Source organism: Aquarana catesbeiana, linkage group LG06, assembly GCF_042186555.1.
Source record: "Aquarana catesbeiana isolate 2022-GZ linkage group LG06, ASM4218655v1, whole genome shotgun sequence".
Taxonomy (NCBI): domain Eukaryota; kingdom Metazoa; phylum Chordata; class Amphibia; order Anura; family Ranidae; genus Aquarana; species Aquarana catesbeiana.
In genome coordinates this window covers 326126181-326139714 of record NC_133329.1, presented here as the reverse complement: position 1 = coordinate 326139714, position 13534 = coordinate 326126181, and the positions used below count along the sequence as shown (strand labels likewise).

Sequence of the window (13534 nt, the reverse complement as noted above, 5' to 3'; positions counted from 1 at the left end):
ACACTACGACCAAAGGCGACATCCTCATGCCTTCTCACATCCACCTGATAAAATCTGGTGAATGTATGAACTGAAGACCAGGTTGCGGTCTTGCAGATTTGAGCCATAGAAGCCCGGTGATGCACTGCCCAAGAAGCACCAATAGCCCTTGTGGAATGTGCCCTGATCTGAAACGGAGTAATCTTCTGTTTCAAACCGTAAGCTTGAATGATCAATTGTCGACTCCACTTAGAAGTGGTAGCTTTTGATGCTGCTTGTCCTCTACTGGGACCTTCTAGCAGCACAAACAAAACATCCGTTTTGCGAATCTGAGCAGTTGCTTCCAGATAGGCCTTGACTGCTCTTACTACATCCAAAGAATGTAGAGATCTCTCTTCCGTAGAACAGGGATATGGAAAAAAGGAAGGCAGAACAATGTCTTGGTTTAGATGAAAATCTGAAACCACCTTCGGTAAAAAACTAGGATGAGGGCGCAGTACCACTCTATCCTTGTGAACAATCAAATAAGGCTCTTTACAGGAAAGAGCTGCTAATTCTGATACTCTTCTAGCAGAAGAGATGGCTACCAGAAAAATTAACTTCCTTGTCAGCAAGACCAAAGGAATCTGACGTATTGGTTCAAAAGGCTGTTTCTGTAACACAGACAGAACCAAGTTCAAATCCCAGGGGTTTAGGGCGTCTTAACCGGAGGATTAAGCCGCATCACCCCCTGCATAAAGTTTCTGCATACCAAGTCCTTCTGGGCCAAGCGGGGGCCACCAGAAGTACCGACTTCCTTTCCAGCCTGATCCTGCGAAGGAGTCGTGGCAGTAGCAGAATAGGCGGAAATGCATAAATCAGTGAGAACCGATGCCACGGAATCACCAACGCATCCGTCCCGCGTGCAAGAGGATCCCTCGTCCTTACCACAAATCTGTCTATCTTTTTGTTGCATCGGGATGCAAAGAGATCTGCATCTGGGACCCCCCATCTTTGGCATATGCCCAAAAGACGTCGGGAAGCAGAGACCATTCCCCTGGGAGTAACTGCTGGCGATAGTCCGCCTGCCAGTTCTCTATCCCTGGAATGAAAAAACTGCCGATATGCATGGCACCTGCATCTCTGCCCAGGCTAAGATCTGGATCACCTTTTTGAGCAGCTCGGCTCCGGGTGCCTCCGTGATGATTGACCTAAGCCACTGCTGTGGCATTGTCGGACTGGATCCTGACCGGCCAACCCTGTAGCCTGATAGTCCAGGCTTTTAGGGCTAGATATACCGCACGGATCTCCAGAATGTTGATGGTTAGGGTCCTCTCGGTCTCAGACCATAGCCCCTGGTTCGCAGACTGTTCCAGAACTGCTTCCCAACCTGACAGACTGGCATCTGTTGTTACCACTGTCCAGGTAACCGGTAGAAAGGATTTCCCCTTCTGCAGGTTTTCGGGTATGAGCCACCAATTGAGGCTCTGACGCACCGCATGCGACAGGTGCATCGGAAAGTCTAATGCCTGAACCTTCTTGTTCCAGGCCGACAGAATACTGTGTTGCAGTAGTCTTGAATGGAACTGAGCATAGGAAACTGCTTCGAATGAAGACCCCATCTTTCCTAGCAGCCTCATACAAAGGCGGACAGAAGGCCCCTTCTTGGTCCTGACTGTCAGAATCAGCTCCCTTAAAGCAGTGATCTTTGCCTGAGGTAGAAATACTTTCTCCTGGCTTGTATCTATGATCAGACCTAAATACTCCAGTCTTCTTACTGGGTTTAGGAAAGATTTTCCTGGGTTCAGGATCCAACCTAGATGTTCCAGATACTTGACCGTGGTCCTTAAGTTCCCATTCAAGGAAGCTACCGACCGGTCTATCAAGAGTAGGTCGTCTAGGTATGCTATGACAGTCATACCCTGAGCCTTTCATCTGGCCAGAGGAGGAGCCACGATCCTTGTGAACACTCGAGGTGCAGTGGCTATCCCGAAGGGCAGAGCCACAAACTGGCGCCCTCCTACTTCGAAGCGCAGAACCTTCTAATGAGTAGGAAAAATGGGCACATGTAGATATGCATCTCTGATATTAATCGATGCCAATAATTCTCCTCCCTGCAGGATGGAGACTATTGTCCAAATTGATTCCCTGCGGAAGGACTGAATCCTTAAGAATCGATTCAGATGTCTTAAATCCAGAATGGGTCTGACATCCCCATTTGGTTTTTGGACCGTAAAAAGGTTGGAATAGAAACCCAATCCTTGATCCTTTGTGGGAACCACCCTGATGACCTCCTGCGACAAAAGTCGCTCTAACGCTAGAAGGAGCGACTGCTTCTTCTCTGGGAACACTTGATCTGAGGAAACGAGGAGAGGGAAATTCTTGGAACTCCAGATTGTACCCTAAGGTTACCGTGGAGATTACCCATCTGTCCTGGAAGTCCTCCTGCCAGAGCTCTGAGAACTGTAGCAGTCTTCCCCTCACTCGAGCGAGCGGGGGCGCCCCTTCATGAAGAGGCCTTAGTGTCTTGTCTAGAAGACTTCTTCCCCCAGGACTTCTTTTGTCCCTGGGGTTGACTCTTGTTTGTAGCCCCAGACAGAGGAGGCCGTCGTAACTGCCTGGAGGCTGAAGCCCTTGGCGCTGGGGAGAGAGTCTGTTTGAAAGAGGGACGTTTACTCTTCTTCTTAACAGGTAAGAGAGTACTTTTCCCACAGGAGATTCTCTTGATATAGTTATCCAAGTCTTCTCCAAACAACCTTGCACCACGAAAAGGGGTGCTTCAGCTGACCAATTTTTCAACCATAAGATTCTACGCATATGCACCAACCCAAGTGAAAGACGAGAGGTTTGCATGATAGAATCTCTGATGGCGTCAACAACCTAACATAAGGCCGCTGGAAGGTTAGCAAACCCCTGGGCCTGTTGTTCAGGTAATACTTTGATGACCTGCTTAACCGGTTCAATACAGGGCATTTTCACCCCCTTCCTTCCCTGGCCAATTTTTAGTTTTCAGCGCTGTCGCACTTTAAACGACAATTGCGCGATCGTGCAACATTGTACCCAAAAAAAATTGACGTCCTGTTTTCCCCACAAATAGAGCTTTCTTTTGGTGGTATTTGATCGCCTCTGCGGTTTTTATTTTTTGCGCTATAAACAAAAGAAGAGCGACAATTTTGAAAAAAAACACAATATTTTTTACTTTTTGCTATAATAAATATCCCAATTTTTAAAAAAAAAAAAAAAATTTTTTCCTCAGTTTCGGCCGATATGTATTCTTCTACATATTTTTGGTAAAAAAAAAAAAAATCGCAATAAGAGTATATTGATTGGTTTGCGCAAAAGTTATAGTGTCTACAAAATACGGGATAGATTTATGGCATTTTTAAAAAAAATATATATTTTTTTTTTCATGACTGCGACATTACGGCGGACACATCGGACACTTTTGGGACCATTCACATTTATACAGCGATCAATGCTATAAAATTGCATGGATTACTGTGTAAATGTGACAGGCAGTGAAGGGGTTAACCACTAGGGGGCGGGGAGGGGTTAATACGTTTCCTAGGGAATGCTTCTAACTGTAGGGGGAGGGGACATACAAGGGGAGGAGACCGATCAGTGTTCCTCCGTTCTGGGAACACAGATCGGTCTCCTCTCTCCTGACAGGCTGTGGATCTGTGTGTTTACACACACAGATCCACGGTCCGGCCCGGTTAACGGGCAATCGCGTGTGCCCGGCGGACATCGCGGCCGCTGGGCACACGCACCGGGCCCCGAGCAACGCGGCGGGCGCGCGCCCCCTAGACGGCCGGGAATCCCAGGACGTCATATGACGTCCACCCAGGATGGGAGATTCCATCCCAGGACGTCATATGACTATGGCTGGGTAGGGAAGTGGTTAACATGGTCTCTTAAGTATTGACAGACTCCAATCGCTGCTACTGCAGGTTGGGCCACTGATCCTGCTAAGGAAAAAACATCCTTTAATAAGGATTCCATCTTTTTATCCACAGGATCCCTGAGCATCTGAGCGTTGTCTACAGGACAAGTCAGACTACTATTTACAGAGGGAATGGCCACATCAATGGCCGGTATTCCCCACATCTTAATAAATTTTCTTCCATAGGATAAAGTGCTGAAAACTTTTTCGGTGGAAGAAATTGCTTATCTGGGTGCTTCCACTCAGAATAAAAGGAGCTTTTCAAGTAATTTATGAACAGGAAAAGCATGTGCTGCTTGGAAAGGTTTCAGTGACCCCAAAGCAGAAGAGAATTCTTTAGCAGTTTCAGGTACGGGCAACTTAAATGTGGAGTGGACCAATCCAGTAAGGATCTGCACTAAGACTTTCTCCTCTTGGGAAGTCGCAGAGGGTCCCTCTCCACCTGATTCCTCCGAAGAGGAATCATCCATCCCATCCCGATCCTCTGAAAGGGATTCATCTCCTTTATCCCAGAACTCCTCTTCCTGAGGGTCTTGGGGAACAGAGGGAGGCCTAGTGCGTTTTCTTCTACTGAGTGAAGACGTAATAACGGCCATTAATCTTTCCTCTAGACCATTAATGGTTGAGGAAAAAAACCTCTTGTGTAATATATACAGGGGCTGAAGTGCCAGAAGCAGGTGTAGCCCCTGACCCCAACGGCTCTCCCTGGCTAGCCGTCCCTGGCCCTTTAGGGGGGGGGAGGATGCTGCTGACAGGGGGCCCTCAGAACCTGAACGAGATCCCCTAGTGTCTCTGGTTCTTGGGGTGCTTGAACCTCTTCTACCCATAGTGCAAAGCAACAAGGTGTGAGGTATACAAATGAACACTGCCTGCTGAGCGATGTAGTCTGGCTAAAAGCCTTGCTACCCAATGCTCAGTCTGGTGTTACTTCAGTAAATGCTGCCTAGGAGAATGCCTGTGTCCCACCTTACATGTGACTGTCAGCTCTGTGTCTCTCCAAAGGCTGTGTGCATCTGTACAGAGTGCCTTTAATAGCCTGCAGCTGGCCTGAGTGGGAGTCTAAGCACCTGTGCCGACGTCCCCCCCCCCCCCCCGCCCCCCTTGAGTTTAAAAAAAAAAACGAGCGCTTCCCGCGCTGGCCGACTCTCCTGAAATACTATGGAGGAAGGCTGGGGGAGGGGGAGGAGGGAGAGAAGCTGGTAGTGAAGACCTGCCTAAAAACGGCAATGGTCGGAAATGGCAGCCGAGGCAGCGGTGCCTGCCTGAGCGGTATAACCGCTTTCTAGACCCCTGTGGCCTCTATCTAGCCTGGGGGGAACATTCAAACATGAGAAATCCCCCCATCCATCCTACTGTGAGCCAGCCTGAGACGCTGAAACATGTGTAGCATGAACACTGAGACAGACAATCCAGCATGACAAGGTTTGTGCTCTTGGCAGGCCCCCGGTGGTCACAATAGGCATAGCATGCATTTACCTTAAAGGAGAAGCCTACTAGAATTAGAAAATTCTGTGGAATCTCCTCTTACCTTATCCAGCCGTAGGGTTCAGTTTACACAATCTTCACCTCTCACGGTGGGCTCCGTTTGAAAAAACCGTCAGAGACTGGGGCCCCCTATGAATAAGGGGATCCTGCAGTTCTGGCCCTGCACAGCACCCAGCCAGAAATTAGGAGGTTTAAAGCCATTTTCTGATCTGCGGGGTCCAGCTCTCTAAAAAGAGAAGCATTACAGGTAAAACCTCGTTTCTTCGGACACGAGGCCCCGGGTACCATCCAATTCGGCCTAGAAAGGACATTTTGAATGGATCCGGTCTGCCTGGCTTGCCCCAGTATAGGATACCAGGATATTCCCTTTGGAGCTTCAGCACAGGACAGCTTTACACGTCCATCACCTAAGACACTGGCATAAAAACTGAGGTATCCCTGCAAGGGGAGGGATTATATAGGGGGTTGAACTTCCTGATTAGGGTGTGAGCAGTGTCCAATCACCTAGTGATACCTATATAACCCATCAGTAATTACTGAGGCTCTGTGTCCCGTGATGTTCGAGAAAGAAAGGTTGTTTTAAAGTGTTCTAACCCAGAAATAAAATTGAGATTTCATGTTACTGACCAACACAAGTCCATAATGTTGAACTGGAAGAAAATCTAAATAGTTCTCCATGCTAACAAAAACTTAAATTAAGTATTCATGTCCTTTGATATGAACCCTCAAAGTAAGTTCTGGTGCAACTGTATTCAGATGTCACATTCTTATATATAGAATAAAGTCTGCTAGACAAGATAACTAAATAGAAACCTTCGCAAAGCTCAAGAACTATTAATATAATTTAAAGACACATTTCTGGAAAACTACCAGCCAGGGTTGAAAAAAATATGTTAAAACATAACAAAATAAACAAACGTACAAAACAATATATTGTATATTACATTGCAATATAAAACAAATGTAAAATATAGTTAAATCCTGTTGGAAAAAAAAATTAAGTGATAGGGGTTTATGAGACTATAAGGCTGCTTTCACACTGAAAGCTCCGGCCATTAGCGGTGAAGAGCTGCTCTATTTAGCTGCGCTTTACCGCTTTACCCCCAAAGAAAGAGTTAAAAGTGCCCGTGCTGCAGGGCTTCCGAAGCACTTTTAAGGCGTTTGGAAGCACTGCCCATTCATTTCAATGGGCAGCGAGTTTTGGGAGGGCTGCATACAGCACTCCCAAACTGCCCCAAAGATGCTGCTTGCAGGACTTTTGCTAAGGTCCAGCAAATGCACCGCCCCAGTGTGAAAAGTCACACTCAAATGAATAGGATGCAGTTTTCAGGCACTTTACAGGCGCTATTTCTACCACTAAAACGCCTAAAAACCGCCTCAGTGTGAAAGGGGTCTAATTTAGAGAAATAATCAAGACACCAAAGACATTATCTAGTGTGTATGAGGCATTAGACCTTGTACATATATAGTCTTCATTACGTGAAAGTACACCATAGGTGCCCAACCTGTGGCCCTCCAGCTGTTGCGGAACTACAAGTCCCATAAGGCATTCCAAGGCTGATAGTTACAAGCATGACTCCCAAAGGCATGATGGGAATTTGCAGTTTTGCAACAGTTGGAGGGCCACAGGTTGAGCACCCATGGTGTACACCAAACTTACAAAGTAGTTTCAAAACATTCCACAAGCTTCAAAGCTTTAAACTTTAAAGCACCGTACAGCTCCAACATGGGGAGGTTAAACAAAAATCTTTAGAGAAGTAATGACTGTTACGTTAAAACTGAACTTCAGGTTTGATTTAATTTTAGTTTGCTTGGACCAAGCTGGTCCAAACTATCTATTTCCCAATGTTTCCACTGGCTGGAAGTCATGTATAAACTGGAAATAACATCTGCTAAATACAGTATACAGCGCCGTTTTGCCAAAACAAATTCGAACCAAGCTATGCACTGCTCAGCCAGTCACAGGAAGCCTTGTATTTTTAAGAATGAATACAAGGCTTCCTCTGATTGGGGGAGATGGAGAGGCGGGTAGATGATCTCCACCTCAGTCAATCAGAGAAAGGTTTGCATTAATTCATAAAACACAAAGCTTCCTGTGAATGGCTGAACAGCGCACAATTTTGCTCTGGGAAAGGGATGGAAGTGCCCGTACGTCAAAATACAGTGCTGTAAACTATATGTAGCTGATGCTACATACAGTTTATACAGCACTCCGAGCGGGCACATGTATTAGTGAAGAAAGTAGTTCATTTGGATCAGCTTGATTTTAAAGTTAAATCAAATCTGGAGTTCAGAGTTCAGTCCCCTCTTCTTACCTGCATAACCTTTTGCTGGATTTCATCAAGCTGTGTTCGCTTACTTCGCTGCCTGCACACTTCTTGGTAACGAGTGTATTGCTCTCGCAGGGAATCGAGAAGTTTCATAACCTGAGGCTGAGCCAAAAGCTCATCATCCATTGGAGACCATGAAACGCCTCCCTCTGACCCATTGAACCGCCGCTGCTGAAGCTCAGATAGCAACTCATGACCTATAGAGCAGAAAGTTAATACATTGTTAAAAAGATCATAATTAAATATACTTTCTAATGCACTAGAAACACTTTTCTAGTTTGTCATGTGGTTAGCACAAACAACCACTATAGACTGTCTGTACAGACAGTACAGTATGTAAATTGAGGGCTTAAACATTTCTGTTGGTCTCACACTATAAGGCCCCTTTCACACGGTCCAGGTCTCATCTATTGGTCTATGGGCAGCCGATTGTAAAGGGACAAAATGTCCCTTTACAACTGACTGCCCTCCAATCCGGCCAAACAGGGGATGGGAAAGGATCCTCTTTCGCTCTTTTTTTTTACCAGACTGAAGGTAATCAGGTGTAAAAGGACACAAGTCCGAAGAGAATGGGGGGTCTGATCAGGTCCAGCTGAAAGAAGGATAGCCAGACCTGATTGAACCTCTCCTGTGAAAGGGGCCTAACCTTCCATATTCAGCACTGAAGAGACTAAACTAAAACTAGTTGCAAGAAGATGGATAAAAGGCTCTGCGTATAAGCTCTCTCTGTGCTATAAATCAGTCATTTCGGAGCGCAGTTAACCAGAGGGACATTAAAAAGGATGATTTACGTATTTCCATTCCCTATCCTACAGCAAGAAATAAATCCCTTGTTTTCTGAATTTGTAATGAACATGATATGAGAATACCTGTTAAAATATTTCTTTCAAATAATTTTTTTAATATTAAGCCATACGTGTCAAAGACATCAACCAAATCTGCCAAGAAAATTTAAACATTGCTAAAATACTTCAGTCTAAAGCCCCACGCACATGGGCCAGATGCTTCTGTCAGACGTGCATGCTAGAAAACCAGCAGCTGATTGGCTCCCGATCAGTGCTCTCAGCCAATGGCTGGGAGCGCTGACCAGAGTGTTCTGGCTGGGGGGGGGGTCCCCCTTTAAGAACACAACAGCTCAGAGGGAGAGATCCCTGTACTAACGTTGGATCGTTAGAGCAGTGGCTCCAACCGCAGCTGACAGTTTATTATTCAGCCCGCTGGGTTTAACGGAAAATAAACTCATAATGCGTACCAGGCTTAAAGAGGTTATAAACCTCAATGTAAAAAAAACAAACTGTAAGACAAATGCATAATGAGCTAGTACACAGATGACATCTTTCCTGGTGTTTCTTCTGGGTGCGCGGGCTCCGGCACTGTGATTGGCCAGAGCCACGATGACGTCACTCCTACGCATGCACGGGCATCCGGTTCTTTAGAGCGCATGCGCCGATGACGTAATAGCCGGCATTTACAGTAAATATCTCCTAAACGGTGCACGTTTAGGAGATATTTACAGTACCTATAGGTAAACCCCCTTATAGCATATACAAAACAAATGTGGGAATATCCGCGCCTTCAGAATAAACAGCAGATATATAAAAAGATGTATGAAAACACAACAGCAGCCAGCATAAATATTGTTGATGGCAATATATCATAAATACAAAGAGTTCATATGCAGTGCTGAAGAGGTATGAAAATAGATGGAATCCAAGGGAGATGGTGAACAGAAGAGGCAATACCCTCGCACTAACTTTAGTATATGTATTGACACACCATACCACAGTGCTCTCAACTATTACTCTTACTAGAAGGCAGATCAAACAGGCATGTAGGCATAGATGCTAGGGATATCTCGTGGCTTCAGCGTGAACCACTCTCCCACACTGCAGGCTCCCCAACTGCTCTCCTTTCCCAGGACTCAAAGACAGGTCTCTGCACAGGATCCAATTATCACAAACTTGCTCCATTCGATTACCCAATGAAGGAAATGCGCCTGGCTAGGAAGACTCTGGTCATTCAAGAAATCTCTCTTCTCCCTCTCACCACTATCTCTTTGGCTTTCTAGTTGTAGCGGCAGCTGTAGGCTTCTGGGACAGCAGTACTAAGGTGACAGTTTCTTTTCATTGAGTAGAGTCCACGCCAGCTGTGCCTTCTCCTAGGAGACAGGACCAGGGTTCTGGGCTCCACCCTCATGAGGAGTCCATGTGGGTGTAAAGGAGCAGCCACGAGTGTGAGTGTCTAGTTTTAGCAGAGCCGCAGGAATTTGGAAAAAGAATGCTTACCGAGGTACAATGATGGCACAGCTGGCGTGGACTCTACTCACTGAAAAGAAACTATCACCTTAGTACTGCTGTCCCAGAAGCCTAAAGCTGCAGCTACAACTAGCAAGCCAAAGAGATAGTGGGGAGAGGAAGAAGAGAGATTTCTTGAATGACCAGAGTCTTCCTAGCCAGGTGCATTTCCTTCATTGGGTAATCGAGTGAAGCAAGTTTGTGATAACTGGATCCTGTGCAGAGACCTTTCTTTGAGTCCTGGGAAAGGAGAGCAGTTGGGGTGCCTGCAGTGCATTTGATTTGCCTTCTGGTAAGAGTAATAGTTGAGAGCATTGTGGTATGGTGTGTCAATACATTCTCTGAAGTTGGTGCGAGGGTCTTGCCTCTTCTATTCACCATCTCTCTTGGATTCCATCTATTTTCATACCTCTTCAGCGCTGCATATGAACTTTGTAAGCCTCATCATAGGCTTACCTATAGGTAAAAACAAAATAGGGGAGTTTACTTCCTCTTTAAGTGAAAAGCATCACCAGCAGCCAGACTGCTGGAACTTAGCTTAAAGTGATGTTCACATTTAGAAAAAACACAATGTAAAACCACATCGAATAGGCAAGTGATATTCAAAAGACAATTTTGGCAATCAAATCCTACTAATAAAGGTGACCCACAGGGTGCTTTTCTCCATTTGGCTTTCTCTGACAAAAACACAGCTATGTCTGTTTGAAAATCAAAAAAATATCATCTCAGAGCTCCAAAAGCCTCAAAAGCAACTTGTGAGCAGCTCATAGCAGCCAATTACTTGCCAGCTTACATTTTATCCTTCAGCTAAATACAAATTGCTGGACATTGCATCGTTTATTTAGGCAATAACCTCACTATCCGTTCCCTCCAGCCTTCATAAATAAGCTTCTAAATCCAGCCTATCTGGGTATATTACAATTAAACAACTTTAGAAATGAGCATTACAGTGTGCTTTATTAGAAGCATAAAAACATTTTCTAAAGATACAGATTCAAATCATGGATTATGAATCAAATGCTAAGAGCTCTAATAGAGTTGATATCCCCAAGATCACTGAGGCGTGACTATGAGCATTCTATTGGGAGAAGACAGTGCACTGAGACGTTACACTCAGCGTGAGAAACTCAAAGAAGCGTTTCAAGTGGAAATAAATTCTGGGCTTGCCTGGCTGGTCTGGAAGTACACGATACGCCTCACTAAGAAAATCAAACTGGATTTGCAGCCAGTCGATACACTTCAGAGGAACTAAATATAAAGGAGGCATCGGTGGCAGGACGATTTATCGGCCACTTGATACGCTTGTTATCTATTGGATGATATCATCTGAACACCATAAACTGAAGATCATGCTAGTTCTGTACACAAAACAAGCTAACTTTGCAGTTTTAAATGCTGTATATAAAGACACATCACCTCCTTGAAGCTAAAAAGAGCACTTTATTTCTGCTACTGAAACATCCTCTAATGTAAAATGCCTAATCAGCCATGAAGATCATCCCTGACCTTCTGGTCACACTGAATTGAGGAGGACATTTCAAATTTATAATTTCCTGAATTTATTAAACAAATCCCTTATTAATTTCAGTGCCCATCAATTATCTCCATTATCTCTGGCTAAAAATTTCAAGCCAATTATTGCTCTAGCTGTTGTGTGACATGATCTTGATTTATGTAACAATGTATACTTTTTAAAGGGTAGACAAAATTATTATTATTATTTTTTTTATATATATATATATATATATATATATATATATATATATATATATATATATATATATATATATATATATATATATATAATGTATATATACAGTGCATCTGGAAAGTATTCACAGCGCTTCACTTTTTCCACATTTTGTTATGTTACAGCCTTATTCCAAAATGGATTCAATTCATTATTTTCCTCAAAATTCTACAAACACCACCTTATAATGACGTGAAAGAAGTTTGCTTGAAATCTTTGCAAATTTGTTAAAAAAAAAAAAAAAAAAAATCACATGTATATAAGTATTCACAGCCTTTGCCATGACACTCAAAATTGAGCTCAGGTACATCCTGTTTCCACTGATCATCCTTGAGATGTTTCTACAACTTGATTGGAGTCTACCTATAGTAAATTCAGTTGATTTGACATGATTTTTTAAAGGCACACACCTGTCTATATAAGGTCCCACAGTTAACAGCGCATGTCACAGCACAAACCAAACCATGAAGTCCAATGAATTGTCTGTAGACCTCTGAGACAGGATTGTATGAAGGAACAGATCTGGGGAAGGATACAGAAAAAAGTCTGCAGCATTTAAGGTCCCAGTGACCACAGTGGCCTCCATCATCCATAAATGGAAGAAGTTTGGAACCATCAGGACTCTTCCTAGTGCGGGCCGTCCAGCCAAACTGAGCAATCGGGGGAGAAGGGCCTTAGTCAGGGAGGTGACCAAGAACCCGGTGGTCACTTTGACAAAGCTCCAGCATTTCTCTGTGGAGAAAGGAGAATCTTCCAGAAGAAGAAGAGCCATCTCTGCAGCACTCCACCAATCAGGCCTGTATAGTAAAGAGGCCAGACGGAAGCCACTCCTCAGTAAAAAGGCACATGACAGCCCGTTTGGAGTTCGCCAAAAGGCACCTGAAGGACTCTCAACCCATGAGAAACAAAATTCTCTGGTCTGCTGAAACAAAGATTGAACTCTTTGGCCCGAATGGCAAGCATCATGTCTGGAGGAAACCAGGCACCGCTCATCACCTGGCCAATACCATCCATACAGTAAAGCATGGTGGTGGCAGCATCATGCTGTGGGGATGTTTTTCAGAGGCAGAATCTGCTCCATAGAGCTCTGGACCTCAGACTGGGGCAAAGGGTCATCTTCCAACAGGACAATGTCCCTAAGCACACATCCAAGATAACAAAGGAGTGGCTACGGGACAACTCTGTGAATGCCCTTGAGTGACCCAGCCAGAACCCAGACTTGAACCCGATTGAACATCTCTGGAGAGATCTGAAAACGGCTGTGCACCGCTGCTCCCCATCCAACCTGATTGAGAGGTCCTGCAAAGAAAAAAATGGGAGAAACTGCCCAAAAATAGCTGTGCCAAGCTTGTAGCATCATACTCAAAAAGACTTGAGGTTGTAATTGGTGCCAACGGTGCTTCAACAAAGTATTGTTGTAGGCTGTGAATACTTATGTACATGTGATTTTTTTAGTTTTTTTATTATTATTACATTTGCAAAGATTTCAAACAAAATTCTTTCACATTGACATTATGGGGTATTGTTTGAAAAATTTTGAGGAAAATAATGATTTTATTCAATTTTGGAATAAGGCTGTAACATAACAAAATGTAGAAAAAGTGAAGCGCTGTGAAACTTTCCAGATGCACTGTATATTCACTGATTTGAAAGAAGCCTACAGCAAGTTAAAGTGGTTGTAAACCGCAGTCATGGAATCTGAGCAAAGCACATACTCTATCTGTAATGTTTACTCATCTCTCTTCAAAGCTCAAAGTGTTGTTTCTCTCTGGTG

At 44.3% G+C, this 13534-nt stretch overlaps 1 protein-coding gene across 3 annotated transcripts in view; it reads right to left on the bottom strand.

The window, feature by feature from the left end:
• The window catches only part of SESTD1 (SEC14 and spectrin domain containing 1), a 233618-nt gene that overhangs the window by 38034 nt on the left and 182050 nt on the right, over positions 1–13534 (bottom strand). For all 3 annotated transcript variants that reach the window (XM_073633758.1, XM_073633760.1, XM_073633759.1), the window contains exon 9: positions 7702–7913. In XM_073633758.1, the coding sequence (XP_073489859.1) occupies positions 7702–7913 (212 nt within the window). The remainder of the gene's footprint in view (positions 1–7701; positions 7914–13534) is intronic.